This window comes from Ascidiella aspersa, chromosome 1, assembly GCF_963924565.1.
Source record: "Ascidiella aspersa chromosome 1, kaAscAspe10.2, whole genome shotgun sequence".
NCBI lineage: Eukaryota > Metazoa > Chordata > Ascidiacea > Phlebobranchia > Ascidiidae > Ascidiella > Ascidiella aspersa.
Genome location: NC_139447.1, coordinates 4,256,524 through 4,278,363, shown reverse-complemented (window position 1 = coordinate 4,278,363; position 21,840 = coordinate 4,256,524). Strand labels below are relative to the sequence as shown.

At 37.7% G+C, this 21,840-nt stretch overlaps 3 protein-coding genes and 1 pseudogene across 4 annotated transcripts in view; all 4 read right to left on the bottom strand.

Moving 5' to 3' along the window:
- The window catches only part of LOC146166642 (uncharacterized), a 108,580-nt gene extending 104,913 nt beyond the window's left edge, over positions 1 to 3,667 (bottom strand). Inside the window, 6 exon segments of the mRNA XM_083394728.1 lie at positions 355 to 497; positions 973 to 1,200; positions 1,627 to 1,797; positions 2,123 to 2,210; positions 3,133 to 3,260; positions 3,601 to 3,667. Of these exon segments, the coding sequence (XP_083250854.1) occupies positions 355 to 497; positions 973 to 1,200; positions 1,627 to 1,797; positions 2,123 to 2,210; positions 3,133 to 3,260; positions 3,601 to 3,667 (825 nt within the window).
- Positions 3,668 to 5,489: 1,822 nt separating this feature from the next.
- On the bottom strand, positions 5,490 to 8,843 carry LOC146166641 (GDP-L-fucose synthase-like; annotated as a pseudogene). Its single transcript, XR_014494569.1, has 5 exons — positions 8,603 to 8,843; positions 8,208 to 8,395; positions 7,698 to 7,870; positions 7,343 to 7,536; positions 5,490 to 5,657 (listed from the first exon to the last, which is right to left on the bottom strand). The product of XR_014494569.1 is annotated as a GDP-L-fucose synthase-like (transcript).
- A 4,581-nt stretch (positions 8,844 to 13,424) lies between these two features.
- Positions 13,425 to 18,163, bottom strand: LOC146166640 (GDP-L-fucose synthase-like). The gene is made up of 6 exons (XM_083380788.1): positions 18,146 to 18,163; positions 17,644 to 17,903; positions 17,019 to 17,206; positions 16,485 to 16,657; positions 15,819 to 16,012; positions 13,425 to 13,864 (listed from the first exon to the last, which is right to left on the bottom strand). Exons 2-6 carry the CDS (start codon positions 17,881 to 17,883, stop codon positions 13,697 to 13,699), a joined length of 963 nt encoding a protein of 320 aa, XP_083236914.1. The 5' UTR covers positions 17,884 to 17,903; positions 18,146 to 18,163; the 3' UTR covers positions 13,425 to 13,696.
- A 1,714-nt stretch (positions 18,164 to 19,877) lies between these two features.
- LOC146166639 (putative MFS-type transporter C09D4.1) lies at positions 19,878 to 21,317 on the bottom strand. The gene has a single exon (XM_083394420.1). The coding sequence runs from the start codon at positions 21,315 to 21,317 to the stop codon at positions 19,878 to 19,880; it is 1,440 nt and encodes a 479-aa protein (XP_083250546.1).
- Positions 21,318 to 21,840: the final 523 nt, after the last annotated feature.

Here is a 21,840-nt window from a genome sequence, read left to right as displayed (position 1 = left end):
TTCCCGATCTATTGCGTCGTAATGCAATTAAACCGTAAGAAACTTATGATAGAAGTTGTTCTTCCAAACTCTTAAGTTTTTAAAGCTATTTAGGAGTGTGCTAGGATCGAACAAAAAATGTTAAAAAAAAAAAAATTGTTAAGTAATCAAAAAAGTTGTTTTTACACACGTAAGTTTTTTTTTACATGTTTTTAAATGATTCCAAGGTTATTTTATCGAATCTTTATCCTACAAAAAATTGAACACGCCTCTCAACATTTTCTACTGAGTTCCTCCACTAAAATGTACGTCACGATAAAAGTGAAATTCACGCGAATCGTAAGACGAAAAGCAAAAATGTGTTTGTGCGCTAACCTCAATCCGAATGTACTTGACTTTGTCGCAGGTTGTGTTCAGCAGGACGTAGTTGCAAGTTCCCATGAAGTCGATCTTGGTGCCGTCGAAGGTGTGGTAGTGGGGATCCCCCTTGGCGGCGCACTGCAGCTTCTTGCGTTTCTCTGCGAAAGCAAGCGAACATTTTAAGATAAGAAATGGCTATCAGGCACAATGTATAAGAGAAATGTAAATATTTTTCAACTTGTCCCTATGGTTACACTTTTGGGGATTAAAGTAGTTTATTTTCTAATCGAACTCATATTTAAATGAATACATACTTTTTTTTTATCATTAAAAGTAAGAGTGGTGTGATTTTCTAAATGGTCAATGTAGCTTGCACGTATTTCAATCAAGGACAGTATAGAACTGTGAGTCCTTAAATACGCACTATCTATACAAATTATTAATATTGAGACATTTACATTTAGTTTGCCGTGTGCTAAGGGCGATTTTAAAATTGCTCTATTGTTGTTCTGTTAAAAGTGTGATTTTTTTTGTTCCACAAGATAAAAAAAAGTTTAGCAACACTGGTATACAATATTAAAAAGAAATAAAAAAAAAGACATTTTAAATACAGAAAGTCAAATTAAAACTCACGACATTTTTTTCCAAAGAAACCATTCGGACAGTCGCAGGCCAAGGATCCGTCTTTCGTTTCCCGACAAGTTCCGCCATTCTGGCACAGAGTGGAGCCGAAGCAGGCCGACACCTTATCGCATCGTTCGCCTTGGGCGCCGTCGGGACACTCGCACCGGAAATCGGTTCCCCCCAGGGTGACGCAAGTTCCGCCGTTCAGGCACGGGTCGCCTCCGCAGCCGTTCATGTCTGTGCGCGAATGATAAGAGTTTCGTTTAAAAAGAGTTGAAAAAAAAAACGTTTAAAATTGTTTTTTTTGTGGCCGTATCTAGTAACTTGTTGCGTTTTAATGCTGCTTATTTATTTTTACTATCACCAAAATAGCTTAATTGTTTAATGCAAAAAAGCTTCGATTGGCTGGGCGAGGAAAACAACAAAGTAGTAGTAAGTTTGCAAATCCGTTGTAAAAAATCAATTAGTCTAAATATTGCGCGAATTCCATGAAAACTTAGGTCGCACTAGCAGCATGAACGTAAAAAAATGCAAAATTTATTGTAACCTTTAAGAACCATGGCAAGTATACTATGAGCAAGTTAACGTTCACAAAACCCGATTCACTAATTAGCCTAAAAAAACAGGAGGCGAATACCCCCAATTATTTATCGAATGGCTTACTGATCTGGCAGAAAAATCCGGCCGTCCTCCGACAGTATTTGGTCCTCCAGGCGCCGGAAAAGACCATCCCGACGCAAAGCTTGGCCAGGACCGGTTGACTCGGGCGCCACTTGCTCCACGCGATCGGGCTCCCGTCCACCCAGTAGTAAATGCCGTCCACGGCCTTGGCGCCTGCGGGTTAATGGAATGTTAACACAAAATATCGATCACAAGACAAAGACAAAAAAACAGCGACATTTTTCGCCAGCGCCATAATTCTCAACCCGTGCCGCGCGACGCAGCCTTTATGACGCAATAAGCCCATCTCTGGTATGAGCGTCTCGCTGTGGTCGGGTGTGTCGGACCCCACGGTGTTTACATTCACCCACAGGGGCTTGGGGTTATTTAAAACTGGACTTTTGGTTATGAAAAGTGTTCCTACGTTACAATACTTTTTCATTTGTTTGCTTGTTTTCTATTTTTGGGGGATAATAATAAGCCTTATATATGTGCTTACCAAGCTGAATCTGTCCCGACAAGACCGACTTGTTTGGAAGAGCGTTGATGGCATCCCTCATGTATTTCACAGCCTGCTCCGTTTTGGCCTGTAAAAATACAGAAGTGTCTGAGTGACTCAAACTGCAATGATTAAGTTAAATATGCCTAATTGTGCACCATACGAACTGTTAAAAGTACCACTCTTGAAAAATATCCCTTTGCTCCAAATTATAGGTGCATAAATAGAGCCAACTGCTTTGTACAGTGGTGAGGCCAACAGGTGATTGCAGATACCCGTTAATCAACTTAAAAAAATAGTTCCCGCAGTTACACCCGACTTTAAATGGTAATTTTTACTATTGTCGTTTGATGATTTCTGTGCCATCTAATCTAACAGTGCAACCAAAAAAGCAATATGCATAATATGTCCAGTAACCTTGTAGGCATAGGCTGTACATATTTACAAATATCGCCCTTATTTGGATTGGACTGTGGTTTAAATTCAAAGAGAAAAACCTTAAAACATTTTAGAATACATCAATGCCGGTCTGCATTCTGTGGCATGTGCACACCCGATATATTTTCGAAAGCAATTTGTGTGCACACCTCAATTGGCATATTGCGCACTTAAACTTGGAAAAAAAGGTAAATTGTTACAGGAATTCCAACTTGGGGTGTACAAAAAAACATGATTGTACACCTGCACACCTCAAAATGTGGTTCTGCACACCCCCCGAAATCTCGGCGTGAAGTGACATGAAATGCAGACCGACATCAATGTATTGAGAATGCCACGCTAAACGTTTTTAAGGCTATACAAAAGCCCGAACATGGCCGAAAGTTAAGCGATGTTTAAACTACGCGGCGCTGGTCTAGAATTCTACCACAGCGCTGAAACAATTATTAAAGCAACGCACAACCCTTACCTAAAAACGCTCGTTGAGGTATGATTCTAAACCAGCGCCAACTACGCTACAAAGGCAGGCTATTTTGCCTATAATAGCTGCAACACACGTTGTTAATACATACCACGGCAATGCGGCCCCCGTCGGCCATACATGTTCTTGTCGCCTCGTCGTAGTTTTGAGGCTTTTCATACAACTTCAAGCATCGGCTCCCGTCTGGATATTTCGTATATCCGGATCGGCAGGGTTTATCTAAAAAGGAAATCTTTTAACAAGAATCGGGGACTTTTTGCGAGTATTATAAAAAAGTGTTGCCGACCACAACTGACAACTTCAATATTGCATCATGATTCTCATAAAATACCTCGATATTGCAACAAAATACACGTTGTTTTTTGTATTTGAATAAAAATACAAAAGTCATAAAATTCGATAAATCAAACTGATGATGGCATGAGGTATTGCCGAAACGTTTGTACACAACAAAATGTCGATTTTATCGAATATAATGGCTTAAGTATTTTTATTGAAATTACCTCGATATTAATGTCTAATAACACATTTATTTTTACATATTAGGCACTCTACTAACCTTCTTGTCCGACGGCAACATGGGAAAGCAAAACAAAAATCCAGCATAACGCTACAACAATATTCATTTCAATGAAAACTAAAAGTGTTTCACGAAGCTAGAATACAAACATTTATTTAAGGCGACGTTGAACTGGTTGCTTTTTTGTCAAACGAAATGCAAATTATTTTCTCTATTTAAACGACTAACAATTGTATAGGCAAAAATCAATATATTAAGGACTACTACGACCAGGAAATATTTTTAACACTTTATTGATGCCTCACACATATAGGCAAGCAGAAGTCAAATAACAAAATCTTTCGTTGCTCTCCGCTATGAACAAAATCCGAAGTGATTCTGTATTTAGATTTCGATCAACAAAATATAGGTGAATACATCCCAGCCTTTTTTCCTGTTGGCCACTTACGGCCAGATAAGTAAAGAAATAACATACTAATCCATTGTGTAAGTCCATTAGGAAATGCTATCTCTTTCCCTGAGTGTTTAAAAGCCTCTTCATAACCTGCAATCAAGCGGGATTAGTCCATTAGAAATGCGTTTAAAAGTTAGTCGGTTTAGTTTTTTGTAAGTTTGCTTTTTAGTACTAATGCATCAATCATTTCAAAAAAAGATCGCGATAAACAGTTTCAAAATCGACATACTTACATGAAATATATTCGCCAGATTGGTAAAGTTTAATGAAATCGACAAACACCTTTGTACCAAATTGTATTGCTAAATAAAATATTCTTAAATCACAGCTGCTTTCATCGTCAAGAGTCTGAATTACTTTAAATACTGTTCATATATTCATCTGTTGTTGTTTATTTTAGTCAAATGCGTTTTTTACGTTTATAAATATGGCTTCATAGTGGATGTAAAAATTGGCAAACTATCTCTCTGGAAATATCTGTTTATATTTTTTTTATATTAGCCGTTAATTGTTATATTTTTGTTTCAGACAATCGCAGAAATACTTGTGTTGAGTATTTAGTTTTTACTTTAGTTTTTGGTTTTGATAATCAGGCTAGATTGTAACTGTGACCAGTCACTTTAGGGTTTAATACTCCGATTTTACAGCAAAATATGTTTTGCCTTCAACTCACAGCTGTGCAGCCAAGTGGTCAAAAAAAATGTCTATTAATAACAGTGGCGCGAAACAGCCTTCTTTTAAACCACATTTAGGGGTTTGGTCTGCTTAGGCATTAATTAGAAAAGTAGGCGCGGATCTAGGAATTGGGTTTGGGGGCATGGCATTTTTTTTCACAGATGACGTCACAAAGTTAGGTCAAAATATGACGTCATAAAATTATATCCAAGTGTGACGTCATAAAAACCTTGTAAACACCACACAGTTCGCTTAGTTTGTTATACTTTTATAATATTCAGGGGTTTCCTTTAATATAAAGCTACAACAATGTTATAGATTTCGCGCACGCCAAAGACAGGAAAGCGCTGGATTTAATAGATGCATGTCTTGCTTAAGAATCAGAAGAAAAAAATAACTTCTTTGCTTGAAGTATTGCATGCCACATTGCCCATATACAAACTACTTTAAATTGCAAATGTGTGTGAAGAACAAAAGTGTGAAGGCACACACAAAAAAAAACGTTGGCAGGTGCAAAAAATACCCCACAACAAAAGCAAATATACACTACAATGGCAGAAGGATACACAAAACATTGGCAATATTAAAGATATTTAACGCAAAAAATGCGAGTAGCCTCGAAAATGTCAATGCTTCAAACAAAAGTACAGCAAAAACGCGGTCAAACACACATACACAACAACTTTACTCCAAACTCATGAAAACCACAGGGTGAGAATTTATCTGTATTATCGACTGAATGTTAAGCATATAGTAGGTAAGGTGACGTCACAGCAATAGAAAACGAAATAAACGCGCCTCACTTCCGCACGGTGTCGTAGTTGGCCACGAACCAGTCGCAGGTTTCTTTCAGCGCTTGGTCGACCGGCGTGAACTTGAAATCTGGCAGGTAGCGACGCAGCTTGGCGTTGTCGGCCGTTTTCTTGTACTGGCCGTCTGATTTGCTTGTGTCAAACACCAGGCCGTTCTGTACAAGGAAAAGGAGCCACTTGTTTTAAGTTACCACACGAGTTTATCGAAGCACTCTCAGAAACTTGGCTTTTAAACATAAAATGTTTGAGGATATATATTTAACTATAGAAATAGTCAGTTTTTGCAGCACAACAAAACACAAGTCGTAAAACGGTTATAATCCACAAGGAAACAACTTTGCTTATTGTTTTAGTTTAACGACAGTTGTGTTTTGCTGAAATAAAGAATGTCTTTAGGAGCGAAATAAGGGAATCAATTAATTCATATTTGTGAAAAAAAAATTTATTATCTACATAAAAAACAAATGTTATTATAAACGGCTATTTGTGCAGGACTGTGAATTAAATTCCTGTAGTTTTACTGGTAAGATAAATACTGTAATATAACGTAATACTTTCTTGAAAAATATTACCTAATTTTGTATTGGATGTTTGTTTTTCAAATATTTTGCCAACATCTACAATTATAAACCACTTATAAGTTTTCTTTCTTCGTTTATATTAGCAGAAGAAGCGATAGGAAATATTAGCATATTATGTAATTGTAACGCCAGCCATATCGGAGGCCGGATAAATGTGCTTCTTATTTGTTGTCCAAATAAATTCATTAGAAATAATAATGCAATAATATTCGATAAATTCAAAATTTCGTCGTTTATAATTTATATAAGTTCCGGCAATACCTCATGCCATATTCAAATAATTCTTGTAAAGATAGAAGCGATGAAATTCACAAATAATTTTAGGCAATATGTTAACCGGTTCTTGACACTTTAAACCTTGGCTATGGCAAAAATTTGTCAAATTATTATTTGTTTTACCAAGTCCGGTATAAGTTATCAACACAATGTGAACAGCATAGTTAGGATATCTAAAACAAACAAATCAAAACGGACAACATTCGACCAAAACGCAAAATATATAAATATTAGATTAACTTTGTTAAACTTTCGTTGGAAAGAGCGACATAGTGCAGAGAACGATTTTTGTCTGCAAATATGCCAAAAAATTTGCTTGGAACTTACAAGAAAACAAACGAGATTCGCGCGAAGCGCAAGAACAATTTGCAATTTAGTATTTAAAGCGCGCTAAAAGTAGAATTTGGGGCCATGACTAAACACCTCCTTTGAATAATTGTGTTCGATAAAATAAAACATGTAGAAACTCGCCCTTGTTTTCGTCTATAGCAGCGGTTCCCAAACTGCGGTAAAGGGGTCCGTACAGTAGTTTCAGAGGATCCGAAAGGATAATTATTAAGGATAATTGATAATTAAGGATAATTGTCTTAAGTTTTTAAACATTAGGCTTAAGCGACTATTTTTAAACATTATTATCAGCTATCAGCACTGCCATTAGTTATGCTTTATTTATTTTTTTATGATATCTCTTGTGACATCTTGAAGCAAACACTATGCCGTAAAATCGTTCGCATTAGTTAGAAAGAGTCGTGACTGCATTAATCTACTATACGAAACATGGATCAACTGACCCCTGTATTTTTATAAGTTCGCGAAATGTCAAAATAATTGCAACGGGTCCACCAGGTAAAGTTTTTAGAAAAGTTTGGGAACCGCTGGTCTTCAGCTTATGTATTTTAAGAAAATTAAGCCGCGGAACGGATTGAATCACTTGGCGGATAGGATTCATTCCGCGGACCGTATGTTGACCAGGTCTGTCTCACCTTAAAGTCCATAGCCTTAGCCACTTTCTCTGCGGCTTCCTTGATGGAGATTTCATCCTCCTCTCCGACCGACAGAATGATTGGCTCGGTCTCCTTGTACTCACGCAGCGTCCACACGATCAAACGCGCAAGATCGCGCGAGTAGATGAATTGGCGGAGTGCCTTGCCTGTGCCCCAGACAGTGAGAGGTTGGCCTGTGAATGTTTCACAAACGTTAATCTAAGCAAAACCCAAAGGATTCCGAAAAGATTCAAAAGAACTTTATTTATCACCTACAGAATGTTATTGTTATTCTGCTAAAATGTTTGTCTGCTCTTATTGAATAAAGTTGTTTTGGATCTCTGTGCTTACTAACCTTCTTTCTTAGCTAAGTAAGCTTTGTGTATAAGTCCCGGCAGCACATGTCCATCCTGTAGGTTAAAATTGTCTTCAGGGCCAAAAATGTTGGTGGGAATAACCGCCGTGTAGTTTCTGTCGTATTCCTGATGGTAGCCGTGATTCATAATGTCGATAAGGCGCTTTGCATAACTGAGAAAATACTAAAATTCGTCCAAATGGCAAAAGTTTTTAGTTCCCTTTTATATGATGCATACTGTAGATTTTTTTATGATAACAGGTTTACAAACAAAACCAACCAAAAAAATTGGGTACTCCTGTTATAAAACGTATTAAAAATACAGTGTTTTTTAGCAGAAATAAAATATAGCCAATAATGAAAACATAGACGAGGAAACCGTAGTCGATTACTATTTTAGAAACCCGGGTAAAACATATAAAAACCTAAAAATTAAATCTTTTCAGTTGGCTATTTTCAGATGATGACAGAACATGGAACATTAAATAAGATCATACCAAATTCAATTACCTATAGCCATAGTTTGAATCGTGTGGGGGTCCGTGGTGAACCATTGTCTCATTAATCGGGTAAGTTGTCTTGTCTGGAAATATGCAGGTTGACAAACATGAAACAACATTTTGAACATTGAATTCATGTGCCGTGTGCAACACGTTGTCATTCATTCGAATGTTTCTTCTCAAAAACTCTAAATTTGCCTGCAAAGAAAACATACGTTTTCAAACAAAATCCTCCTTCCATAGTGGATTTAGAAAATAATTAACGCTTAATGTTAACCCCAATAGAAATACTTTAAAGGGTTAAAGAAGGCCAAAAAGGTAAAAACAAACGATTGAACTAGCTTAGAGAAATAGCACTAAACAAAGCCACAGTAAAGCAAAGTTTAACAAATAATATGTCCTCACCTTAAGATTTCCATAAAGTCCACCAACTTTGGCAGCCAAGTGAATAACATGTGTGGGCTTGTACTTTGCAAACATGGCACGGGTGCTTTCGATGTCCGTCAAGTCGGCAAACTTGCTGCTTGCGAAAACCCAGCTTTCGTTTTTTTTGTTTCTCTCCATTTTCGACAACGTACTTTATGGCACTTCCTACCAGACCACTTCCTCCAGTCACAAGAACAACTTTATCTTCACAGCTTCCCATCGTAAAATCGTTCGTAAAGACTTAGTAAAAGTATGTATACATTAATTAAACAGTTATCGTTCTTATTGAAAAAATTGGTTTGCTTAGTTGGAGTAGGGTTGTCATATTTGATTACGCAAGTCTAGCTGACAACCGAATTATGGTTTTGGAGAAGATGACGTCACAACATGTCTAAATTCTCAGGAAACCTGTTGTTCTCGGGCCAGGCACTGCGCAAACAAGCAATATATGTTGAGCCCGATCGCGCGAAAAACGAAAAAAATCTGTAAGGCTAAATTTTTAATTTAGATTTTATAAAAATGCTTGGTAGGCCTACATTTGGCATATAAAAGCTTCGCACAAAGCTTTTTTAACATGAGAGGGGGCGCCCTAGGGGACGCCAAGCAATTCCTAAAAGGCCAAGAGTTCTTCTCCAATATTTAGATTTAGCAGTGTTTATATAGTAGTTCGTATAGTGTTCATTCTGTTTTTGTCCTGTGCTTTACATTAAAGTTACACATGTGTATGGTTAAGTAACGGAGGAAATAGTTCTTGGTTGGCAATTTGTGATCTTAGCTTTTAATTTTTTAAAGTTTCTCGGCGTTTGGACTATAATTGCTATTTTTTACCGATTTGGGCTCTTTATAGTCAGAACAATAGAGCATAGTTGTAACTGGTAGGCCTACACATGGGTAAGTAAAGTGCACATGCGTTTTCAGTTATGCAATTGAGTTGGGGAACCATTCCTACACTTGTATCCAAACTCGGTTTTTTGCCAAAACGTTTTCTCGCTATGCGCAAATCATGTGTTATAGTTTTTTTTTCTGTTTTGACATTCTAGCACAAAGTTTCTGTGAAAAGGTTTCAATGCCATTGCATGTTTTATATAACTTTAATACGAAATACACATATCATCGAAAGTATAACTGGCACTATTCAAATTACAGTTTTGTCAACTTAAAGATTAACGATAAAAGTTGCTATCTTTCCAACTATATTTTTGGCGGTTGAAAAATAACGTACCGTAACAAGGTTATATATGCAGCCTGAAGTAAGAGTGACACTGCTGTGTAATTCCCAGCTCGCCTGTGCTTGTTATCTAATGAATTTAAGCAAAATGCGGCTAACTCTAATTCTAATCTAATATGTGGATTGCCTGTGTGCTCTAATTCTAGTTCTGATCTAATTCAGATTTTACTAAAAATGCTACTAAATTTTGTCCAACAACATTTGTCTTATATGTCAGTCATAACAACGAATTTGAATTAATTTTTACAGGTTAGAAGCATATGCTATACTAAAACGTATAACATTAGCTCACAAATATTACCCATTCACATTCCTATGAGAAAAATTGCGACTTAAATTAAATTAATTGTGAATAACTAAATGTAATTCTAGTTCAAATTCAAGTTTAAATTCGTTTTTTTAAGAATTCGGCAATTCTAATTCTAATCTAACTTGATAAAACAAAATTGATCTAATTCTAATTCTAATTTAGATTGGAAAAAAAAAACTAAATTGCTCTAATTCTAATTCTAATCTAATTTTTAAAATGCTAAAATAAATCTAGTGGTCCAAATGGTGTTTGCTTGATGCTCTTTTTGTTGTAATTTCCTCTTGTCTTGCTTGGCCTGTTTGGTAAATCAAGCAACTCAACAGCAAATCCCCAACGCATTCGCATTTTAGCAATCCAAGCCAATGCTACGGAAACACTCGACTTTCCCAAAGCTACTTAACTATTACGTGTTGTGCTGCGCGGAGATAAATTCGTTGAAATAGAACATGTCTTGCAAAATGATAAAATGCATAAAAGTTAACTCAAATAGGGTTTCCTAAATGTATATTTTAACATGGGGGTACTGTCCACCGTGCTGTCTGTCTCCCTTAAATCAACCAAGTAAGAACTGACTAGACAGTTCAACGCGCAAATTGGCAAACAACATCAGTACTTAATTTTCATTCGAAAAATCTGCCAATCTGCGCTTTTAATAACTATACACCCGGCACGTTTTCGTGGCAAGGAGCAAATCCGTGACAGGGAGGTCATATGTCCCGCTCAAAGTAACTTTGGCGATAACAAGTGAGCTTCTTTAAACAGGAAGCATTTTTTTTGTTAAGTTTGGACTTTTATGTCAAAAGTTCCTGTTTTATTGTAACCTACACGAAGGAGGCGCTTATTAATTATTACTCTGAACAAACAACGTAAGGCTACATATAAAATGAGTTTTTCTCAAAATATCTCTCTTTATGTCTACACGTGGCGACAAAACAGTCAAGTTTGATTAATACGTATTCGCCTAGCACACAGGTAAAAAATACGCTAGGTTCACTTGGAGCAAGTCCGGTAGTGTTTATAAAAAACGTATACGTATAACCCTTTTGTCTAATAGGCACAAGTTTTGTGCACTGGAAAACCTGCGCTTAGCTTACTAATTTCGCGAGCACATTTTTGCGCAAATTGTGACCTCCTCGAAAAATAAAATTCAACAACATAATCAATCGTGACAAAGCTCGCTCGAAGCACAAAAATATGTATTTAAATAGTGACAGTTAGATAAATGCAGTTCTTTTAGTACAGGGGTTCTTAAACTGGGGTCCATGGAACCCTTGGGATACTTGAACGTTTTAGGGGGTCCATGAAGGCCTAATTGAATTATTAGTGTATATTTGAGAAATCTATTTTTCAAAGAAAAGACTATAGGATAGGCTAATTAAAAATAAAACTTTTTTGCACTGAATATACTTGGACTTCACTTCATTTCACATTTTGTCGAGCGTAAACAGCAAATTTCTAAAGTTTTGTTTGTGTTATGACGTAAATTTATTACTTCATCTCAAAAAAATTCGTGCCTACACTGTTCCATGTGAAGCCTAACATTTTTTAGTGGTCTGCGGTAAAAAAGGTTTAACGATCCCTGTTTTAGTAGGACCATTCCTGGTGGCAGTCGACTTTCTAACCCGAGAATAGTACTCACTACACGCTGTTTGTTCAACACTACTCGCTGCCTGGGCGCATAGGCATTAAGCTTTAACTCGGAACTAACCAAGTACTACGTCAGGATTCGTTACTCGAGCTACTCAAGTTGTTAGCTTTTCTGAAGCGAGTAAATACCCATTACTCGCTGTTTCACCTTTTTTATTTGAAAGAACGCATTGTCATATAGCGTTTAAGCTTAAAACTCGGAACTAATCAAGCACGTATTAGGCCCTCTGTAACGGCACCCTACACAATACCTAGTAGACTACATATCATGAGAATTTGGATGGCCACCGCAAAACATAGATGCCCCAGAAATATATTACAATGCTCTAACGGTGATGGGTGGGAGCACGTCCCAACTTGAGAAGCATAGTGCCACAACCATGCCTTTTGGAACAATCAACCCGTTTGTAGGCTATTTCGTAAAAGAAAACATTGTTTTTATCACCTGGTCAAAGAACTTGAGAAGATAATATTTAAAATGTTAAACGAGGTTTTCAACCCTCAGTTAAATGGTCTGAATTAAAGAGAATCATGACAACACCATGATAGTTTCTCTAGTCCGTAGGGTCTATACGTGATCCTAAAGTTTTTTTATAATTAAATTGTCCTACCATGTTTTTTCTGGAAGGAAGGAACAAGTTTTGCAGTTAGTTTGCAAGCGAAATGGGGTACATATTTAGAGAAAACATTGTACGATCCCAAGTCAAGTGATGTAATATTAGTTGCAGTACGTCTTGCTCAAATATCCGACACGGGGTAGGCCCAACTTGAATGAGTAACGAGGAGCCTGCAAGTTATCGTTATAGTCTGCATTTTAAAATTATGCCGGTCGGATGAGGTTACGTAAATAAATGGTAAAAAACTACAAGAAAGCATAGTCGGTTTAGTTTTCAACGATTATATGAAGATAAAAGATAAATTTGATTTTCTCGCTGAAGGGTAAAGTGCTACTTTCCTAGTTTCATAATTTGTCCCACCGTGCGCTATTGCGGTAATACGAAACCAAAATCATCAAAAGACTGGTATAAGTCTGAGAAATGCTTGCGCAACAGGAAATGATTGGAAGCGAGGACTATATACTAGCCTACTGCTTTGCGCGAAGATTTTTTTCAAACATTTCTACACACATACACAAGTATGGTGAGCGACTGTCTTAAAAGTGAACGTTTAATGTTTAAATTGTCAATTGTTGATTTGAAAATTAGCACCTAATATGTACCCTTATAAAATATCGGTGGTTTGGATTAAAACTATGATAAGACAGTCATAATAAAACGCAAAAACATGAAAAAAAGTTAAAATCGGCATTTTTAATGGTTTTGTTTGGAATTTACACCTAAAAAAAGCAATCGTCAGACAGGAAATGCACTGGATTAATTGGATGCATGACATGCATATATTCCTTTTAATCAATATTCTTTATTTTAAGTATATATTGCTTGCGATAACTACAAACTACGTGTGAAGAAAAACAATACAAAGCCACATAGTGAAGAAAAACATTTGTCAACTGCATCAGCAATAATATCCCACAGACAAAAACAAACACACAACACAATTGAAGAATACACAAATTTAGCTTAGTCACTTTGAGCACCAGATGCATAAGAAGATAACATAACCGAGCAAAACGGGTGTGTGCCTACTGTTTTATCAGTTAAACATTTTTTTTTTCAAATATTTTCATAATTGTCGTTTTATCAGGTTTACATATCCTAGGATGTCAAGACGCTTCTAAAAAAATAATGACCGAACAGTGGTGAAACCCCGCAGTTGCAAAAAATGCCCTCAATTCCATGCAAGTCGATCTGTGTATCATCATCAAAATCTCAAACGTAGTAGGTAACGTGACGTCACACCAGTAAAAAAAACACGAAAAAAATGCGCCTCACTTCCGCACGGTGTCGTAGTTGGCCACGAACCAGTCGCAGGTTTCCTTGAGGGCTTGGTCGACCGGCGTGAACTTGAAATCTGGCAGGTAGCGACGCAGTTTGGCGTTGTCGGCCGTTTTTTTGTACTGGCCGTCCGATTTGCTCGTGTCAAACACCAGGCCGTTCTATATAAGGAAAAGTACAAAAAAAAAACGTTTTTCATTTTAAGACACAACACCTCTTCTTTAAAGCAGTCGCTCGTAAACTTGGTACTTATTTTGAAAATATATATTTACTTATACCATTAGCCAATTTTTCAGCAGACAACAAACCACAAGCCGTATGACGTTTTAATCTACAACAATGTTAAATAGTGTGTTTTCCTTATTACTCTAGATCAGGGATATAGCAAACCTTTTCACCGCGCGGGTCACAAACACGACATTAATCCTTACAAAATGCACAAGTAGGTCATATATTTAATTATATTTTAAAAAACCTTTCTGCTGCATCGTTTAAAGTGTTATTGTCTTGGTTAAACTCGGATTCCCACGACTATTAAGAAGCTAAATAGTTAACAAATGCTGCAGCTTTTTTTTATGGGATTTCAGGAGTTCAGCAGAAAGCGTTTCGGCGTGTTTTAACCAGGGCATTGATAATTTTAAGTCTGCGAACTCTTAATTTCCCTTAAAGGATCGCCGCCCTTTACGTTTTACAGCGATAAACAAAATGCTTTTAGTTGTCTGCTTTTCTGCACGCATTTGCTGAAGTAGGCTACAGTTAATGTAGGCCTACTCGTCACCCCTAAAACACTTTTGTGACCCGCAAGATAGTGGTTCGCATCCCTGCTCCACCTTAACGACTTTTTGTGTGTTTGCTGTTGTTTTATAAACAAAACGATATAGCGAATAATTAAAGGAGCAGTATATTAAAATTCGAAAAAAATATCTTATTTTTGCTAAAAAATCATCTGAATAGGAAACATAAACAAAAAGTGTTGAAACTATTTTTAAAATAATTCAAAGCGTATTTTATAGTAAATCGCTATCTAGGTAAAATAGTGCATTTTGAAACAATATAGCAATATAGTTCTCTTTCTTTAGTATGCCTGCTTTTAAGATTGTTTTTAAATAATCTTAGCCAACACTTTTACGTGATACCTACTCCAAAAATACTCAACAAATTGAATGTGGCTCGAAAAATATCAGCACATTTGCAAAAATTGCGAGGCTTTGTGACAGGCGATTTAAGGCGCAAAAAACACGAATGGGAACAGTTATGATAAACCACGTAATGTTCGCCGAACTGAACTGGCAACACTCCAGTATGTCGAAAACTGCACCGCCATTATGACAAGCACTCCGCATTTCCGTAATCATGTCGTACGCGTACTAATTAGCACAGCACATGTCCGCAACTGTCCGTCTAACCAACATACAATACATTCTTTTCAAACTAAATGGAGTTATTTTTAATGATAGCCCTGACATATACCACAGAAAATCACTAAAGCTCCTAAATAGTTTAAGTGCTTGAACATTATCTCATGCAATCTCTTAACGTGGTCCTATCTTACTAAGGAGGAAATATTTGTTACATTTTATACGTATATATTAAATACAAAATAAAAAAATATTACAGAAAACAAACTTTAGATATAAAATGCAGCCCAATCCAAGCTAAGTAATGACCTCACAAATGCAGAAACTATTAAAATGTTGGAACGCCTCAATAACCAAGGGGAGTCAGGGTTGACAATATCAAATACGGTATAAATGTGAACTAGTTTTAGGGGGTCCATGAAGTCCTAATTGAAATATTAGTGTATATTTGAAAATTAATGATTTTTTTAAAGAAAAGTGTTGAATTAAAAATAAAACGTTTTTGCACTGAATGTATGTTTAGACTGAAATGTATGTTTAGACACCATTCCACTTTCACATTTTTTGAACCAGAAACAGCAGATTTTCAAAGCCTATTCATTTAATATGACGTTATCTCTAAAATTCCAGGCCTACAGTGATCCATGCTAAGCAACAACATTTTTAGCGATCTGCGGTAAAAAAAACTTTGACAAACACTGATCTACACGACGACGCACTGAGGACTGAGGTGAATTAAGCTATATTGACACCTTACCGTGAAGTCCATAGCCTTAGCCACCTTTTCTGCGGCTTCCTTGATTGAGATTTCATCCTCCTCTCCGACCGACAGAATAATGGGCTCGGTCTCCTTGTACTCACGCAGCGTCCACACGATCAGACGTGCAAGATCTCGCGAGTAGATGAACTGGCGGAGCGGCTTGCCTGTGCCCCATACCGTGAGCGGTTGGCCTGTAAATGTTATGCACATAGTAGTTGATATTCGGACTTGCAACTCAACAAACTTGGTTTGTTTTACTGGAGTTGGACTCGGGACTCTATGGGGTCGGTTTGTTTTGCTTGAGTAGACAAGACTTAATAGGACTCGGTTGTTTTATTGGAGTCTTACTCAGAACTCAACCTGGTTTGTTTTGCTGGATTTGGACTCAGGAATACAGTAAAACCGTGTAAGACTACCCAAGCCTGAGTTCAACGGGCGCATGCACAGTACAAAATTTTGTAACTGATACTTAGGTCAAAAACTGTAAATTGTAAAGATGGAATAGAATATAGAAGAATATTCGCCAAACACGATTTGTGGGGTATTAGATGCCCATATGAGTATGAATATCAATTATCCACCTTATTTTCCTAATTAAATCGGTTAAATAAAGTCCGGTATAAAACTGCTAATGGTATAACCTGCTGCAATCCGGCTACTAACCTTCTTTCTTGGCTTTGTAAACTTTGTGTATAAGTCCCGGCAGCACATGTCCATCCTGCAGGTTAAAGTTGTCATTAGGACCGTAAACATTGGTGGGAATAATCGCTGTGTAGTTTCTGCCGTGCTCCTGATTGTATCCGTGATTCATAATGTCGATAAGGCGCTTTGCGTAACTGAGAAAATATCATATTTAAAATTCAACTTAATTCTGATCTTTTCTAGTTATGCATATTGCATACTGTACATTTTTTATGATAAGCGGTATACAAATAAATATTTCTTATGTTTTTTAAAGATTTTTTTGTAACATTAGGTTTACAAACAAATCCAAATAAAAAAGGAGATATTTGTGATGATAGAAAATGTGTTAAACTACATCTGTTTTAACATACTAAAAGTAAGCAAGAAACCTGAATGGATTAATAGTTTTATGTTCATAAAAAGCATACAAATTCCTTGAGTGTAAATGTTCCCAGGTTGGGATTCTCAAATAATGACTGAGCATTTAAATAGAAATATATCAAATTAAATTACCTATAGCCATAGTTTGAGTTATGTGGAGGTCCGTTGTGTAACATTGTCTCATTAATCGGGTAAGTTGTCTTGTCTGGAAATATGCAGGTCGACAAACATGAAACAACATTTTGAACATTGAATTCATGTGCTGTCTGCAGCACGTTGTCATTGATTTTAACATTTCTTCTCAAGAATTCCAAATTTGCCTGCAACATAAACATTAGTTATCAAACTGGAGGATTTAAATGATTAAAAGTCTTAAGTATTTACCTAGACAAATGTGAATCACATCAGAAAGTGGTTGACAAACACAAAGATGTAAAAAAGTTGCTCGAACCAGTAAGTCCTTACAAAATAATTTTTGTTGCACAACATAACAAATTAATTAACTAAAAAATAGCACTGAAAAGGTACAGTGTCTGACTGCATATATACCATAATTTGTGGTTGCCAAAGATTCAAGCCAAATTTTTTTGACCTAAATCACACCAATATAACCAAAAACGACTGTTTTTTTTTAATTTACTGTGCCCGCGATATTTTACCACAAATGATGCACTGGCCCGGTTTCGGGCAAGCGAAGGGAAGCAAAGAGTAAACAGTAAAGAACACAAGTTAAACAAATAATTTCAAGTGTCCTCACCTTAAGATTTCCATAGAGTCCGCCAACTTTAGCAGCCAAGTGAATAATATGTGTCGGCTTGTACTTCGCAAACATGGCACGGGTGCTTTCGACATCCGTCAAGTCGGCAAACTTGCTGTTTGCAAATATCCAGCTTTCGTTTTTTTGTTTCTCTCCATTTTCGACAACGTACTTTATGGCGCTTCCTACAAGACCACTACCTCCAGTCACAAGAACAACTTTTTCTTCACAGCTTCCCATCGTAAAAATGTTTGTAAAAACTTAGTAGAAAAATATGGGAAGAATTTTCATTATGATTTTTATGGCGAAATGTAAAATATTGAATATTAATATTTTTTAAATTTTAATTCTTTTTAAAATTTGCAAAATATAGACTAGTCTTTACATAAATATGTTTATTTTCGCATTAAAATTATCTGCCAGAAATTTGTTGCTGACTAGGCTTTGGTTTATTGATGGTGTGCATTTGCCATACTTTCCATCGTGGCCTGAGGCTGCCTACCCGGCTAACAAAGTAATTTAAAGCGCCTTTCGGCGAAGTCATTGCGATCCGATCAAAAATTCATATTCTTATTGAAAGAATAACTGATGTGTAACAATATTGCCTACGTCATATATGGCGCATGCACTGGTGCACATTATATATACACGTGAAGAAGTCAAGCGAATCTTTCTACGCTTGAGTGGTGACTGGACGAAATAGTACCCGGCGTTGACCAGGTTAAAGGGTATTTACGCAGCCTTTTGCAAGTGCAGCCCAATAAGCGCGATATTTTACGAACAATGCTCTAATTTTTTCAAGTCATCAAATGTATGAAGCTGTTGCCTGTGGATCAATATTGTCCAGTGTTCTAAACAAGTTATTTTGAAATGACTGGTCCCAGTAAAAGTCATCAGTTGCCCAAGTCAAGTTCCATTAGCTCACAACCTCTTTGTACAATATTAGAAACAGATAAAGACAACTTAATAATATTATATTCATAAAAACATCAAGAAGTTGCACAGGTCAGTCTGAAAGTGAATTAACATTTTACTGCAGGCTACTTTTCCTAGCATTGCTATGGAAAATGTCTTAAGAGTCGAATTGATTAGTTAAAAATTTCAAGTGTATTGCTGAAAAAACAACAACCTATCTTTCGAATTTCTGTTGCAAGAAGAAAAGGTTTACAAAAACCTATTTTTAACGAAGTTTTAGAAACCCGGACTAGGCCTAAATCATATACATTGATTAAAATTTTTCATTGTTCATATCAGGGCTGCTGAGTCGGAGTCGGACTCGAGAAAGACCGCGTAAAACTACCCGAGTTCCGAGTCCGACGTGCGCATGCGCAGTATCAAATTTTAAAACTGTTAAGGCGGCAAAAGGTAAGTTGTAAAAGTGTAATATCAAATGGTAAAATATTTTTAAACCATGTAATGCGGGTGGATCAATTATGACACCAATATGAGTGGATTGGAAAAATCCACCTTACTCTAGTTGCGTAAATGGGTAAAATGCAGACTGTAGAGTCAGAGCTGGACTCAGCACTCGACAAAATCTTACATTTGGCCGGAGTCGGACTCGGTACTCAGGAGTCGGACTCGGGTGTATTTTTTTTTTGGCCGGAGTCGGACTCGGGAGTCGGACTCGGGTTGTTTTTAACCGATTCCGCAGCCCTGGTTCATATATGTAAAGTTACAAATAAGTGTCCGTGTTAGAAGGACGTGCGACAACAGTTTAACTATTAATGCTTTTCACCTTCATACTCAATGTAGGGCATCTTAAATATATATATTGCCGACTACTATATAGCGTACAGCTATAGCTTGCTTAGTTTATTCCACAACAAAAGGTCGCACAATAAGAAAAGTTCCAGAAAATGTGAGTGTAAATGAGTAGAAAATGAGTGTAAAGCAGTAGTCCTATAACTTTTGAAATGGTGGCACACTTATAAAAAAAAACTAATCGCGGCACACGTAATACAAAACACGACAATGTTCTAACATGCATTCACCCTTGATACTCGTCAGGTGTTGAAAGACAATAATTTCGGTTATTTAATGGTTAGTGTACCGGTACACTCAAGTTCTAATGCTTGTCTGAATGCATATTTGTATTAGGTAGTTTTTTTTAATCGCAGAACATTATGCGGCCCCGCGAATCTTTCGAGGCACACTATAGTTTGTCGGTGCCCACAGTTCGCGAAGCACGGGTCTATAACTTGGACGACGCGATTATCAAGTGTATATATATACTAATGCAAAAGCGACAGTGTTTCAGTTTTAGCCAAATGATCGCTGACGACTGATCCCCGTTCGAGTCTTTTGTTGGTTGGCTTTATCAGGCAGGCCAGAACGAATCCCAGCAGCAGAACACTCGACTGAAAAGCAAGGACAGCCAGCACTCCGAACCCTGTGAAAATCGCCCTTGCGATTTCGACGACCACGATAATTTCGATTGAGAATATCGCGGCATAAAAACCGCCGACGATGCCGCTTTTTATTGGGAAGGTAAGGTGCAGAGCTATCTCGAACACGGAAAATGTGCAAACTCGGCTGCCTGCGCCGTAGAAGAAGTTGAAAGCGAAGACACCGAATATGCTGTCCAGGTAAAATGAAACCAGCACTCCGACCGAACTCAGGAAACACGCCAAAGCACCACCTATCACCAGTGAGTAGTACTGGTGGTAGCGGTTGACCAGACTTGAAGCGACCGGAGTGCCTACAACGCTCCCGACGGCCATTATTGAAGTGGCGAAGATCCCCATGATTACCGGGTTTTGCTTGGACCCTGTCTGATCAAAGAGGGCGCGCAGCATGTCGGTCAACATAACAAACTCGATGTTGCCTGCGTAATGAAAAATCCCGCCCACCACGCAGCAGTTCAAGTAGGCCAGATTGGTTAGGAAGGATTTGACCTCGCAAAAATAACCCGATAGCGTTGCACCACCCTGGTCTGCGTCTTCGGCTTGGCATTTGTTTTCCTGCTCCAGAGTGGGAAGCACAGGCGGCCTGTCCGTCATGAAGATAAGCAGCGTTACGAAAATTCCGACGGCCATCAACAGGGGTGTCAGGTAAAGGAAGAATCCGGCGTCGCGATTCGCCAGCATCCAGCCTTTCCATACCGATTCGTTTAGCAACGAACTTGAGTTTTTCACCGGCGGCTGCACGAAAACAAAACTCGGAACTAAGCAGCCGAAAAACAGGCCAAATGACGCTCCGACGTATAACACGCCCGTGCCAATCCCCACTTGTTTCTTCGGGAACCATCGCGCAACAAAGGCCGGCACTAGAATGTAGGTGACCGAGTGCTGGAGGCCGCTGATCGTTTGCCCGACCACGTAAAGCGGAAACATGTGTGAACCGGTGAAAGCCAGTAACATACAAATATCACCTGCTGCTATGACGAAGGCGCCGCCGAGACAGAGGGTCTTCACTCGCGCGCGGCCGGCGTAAACTAACCAGGAAACTAGGACCACAGCCGGGGGAACTGCCACAGTGGCGCCTATGGAACCCCAGTCGACCTTGGCGAAGCTGGTACGGAAGTAGGCGACAAAAACATTGTTGACTCCGTTGACCGACTGCGCTGTAAAGGATTGTAGTGCGATCAGGCACGAAATGGCGGCGGCGAAAATCCACCTTCTTTCGTACAGCGGTCGCTCCGCGTCCGACAAGCTTTCCGTGCCACTTGTCATTTTAGCCTATTCTTTTCTTGACATAAAAATATTTAAACAATTTAAAAAATATATACTTTGGAGCATAAAGGTTGGAAGTTGTAGTAAGACGCAATAAGAATATCAAATACCATACAGAAGTACCCTTCTTAAAAATGAATGAGTTATTCGAAATGTTTAACATAATACCTATACTTCTGTATGGTCTTTAAAAATCTTATTACGTAAAAAATATAGGTTTATTCTTGTATAACACTCCACATGACAATGAAACGAGAACAACACCACATTGTTTCCAGGTCCGAGATGGTGCTACATAAATTTTTTACCATCTAAAAAAAAGTGTTTTACCACAAAAGATTTTATAATTAAAGGACCATAAATTTTCCTGTAAGGAAGTAACCGGTTTAACAGTAAGTTGGAAAGCAGGCTTTGACCAGGACTGCGGAGTCGGACTCGGACTCGAGTAATACCATACAAGATACTTGATTCCGATGTGCGCATGGGTAGTACCAAATTCGAAACCGTTTAGGCAATTAACTGC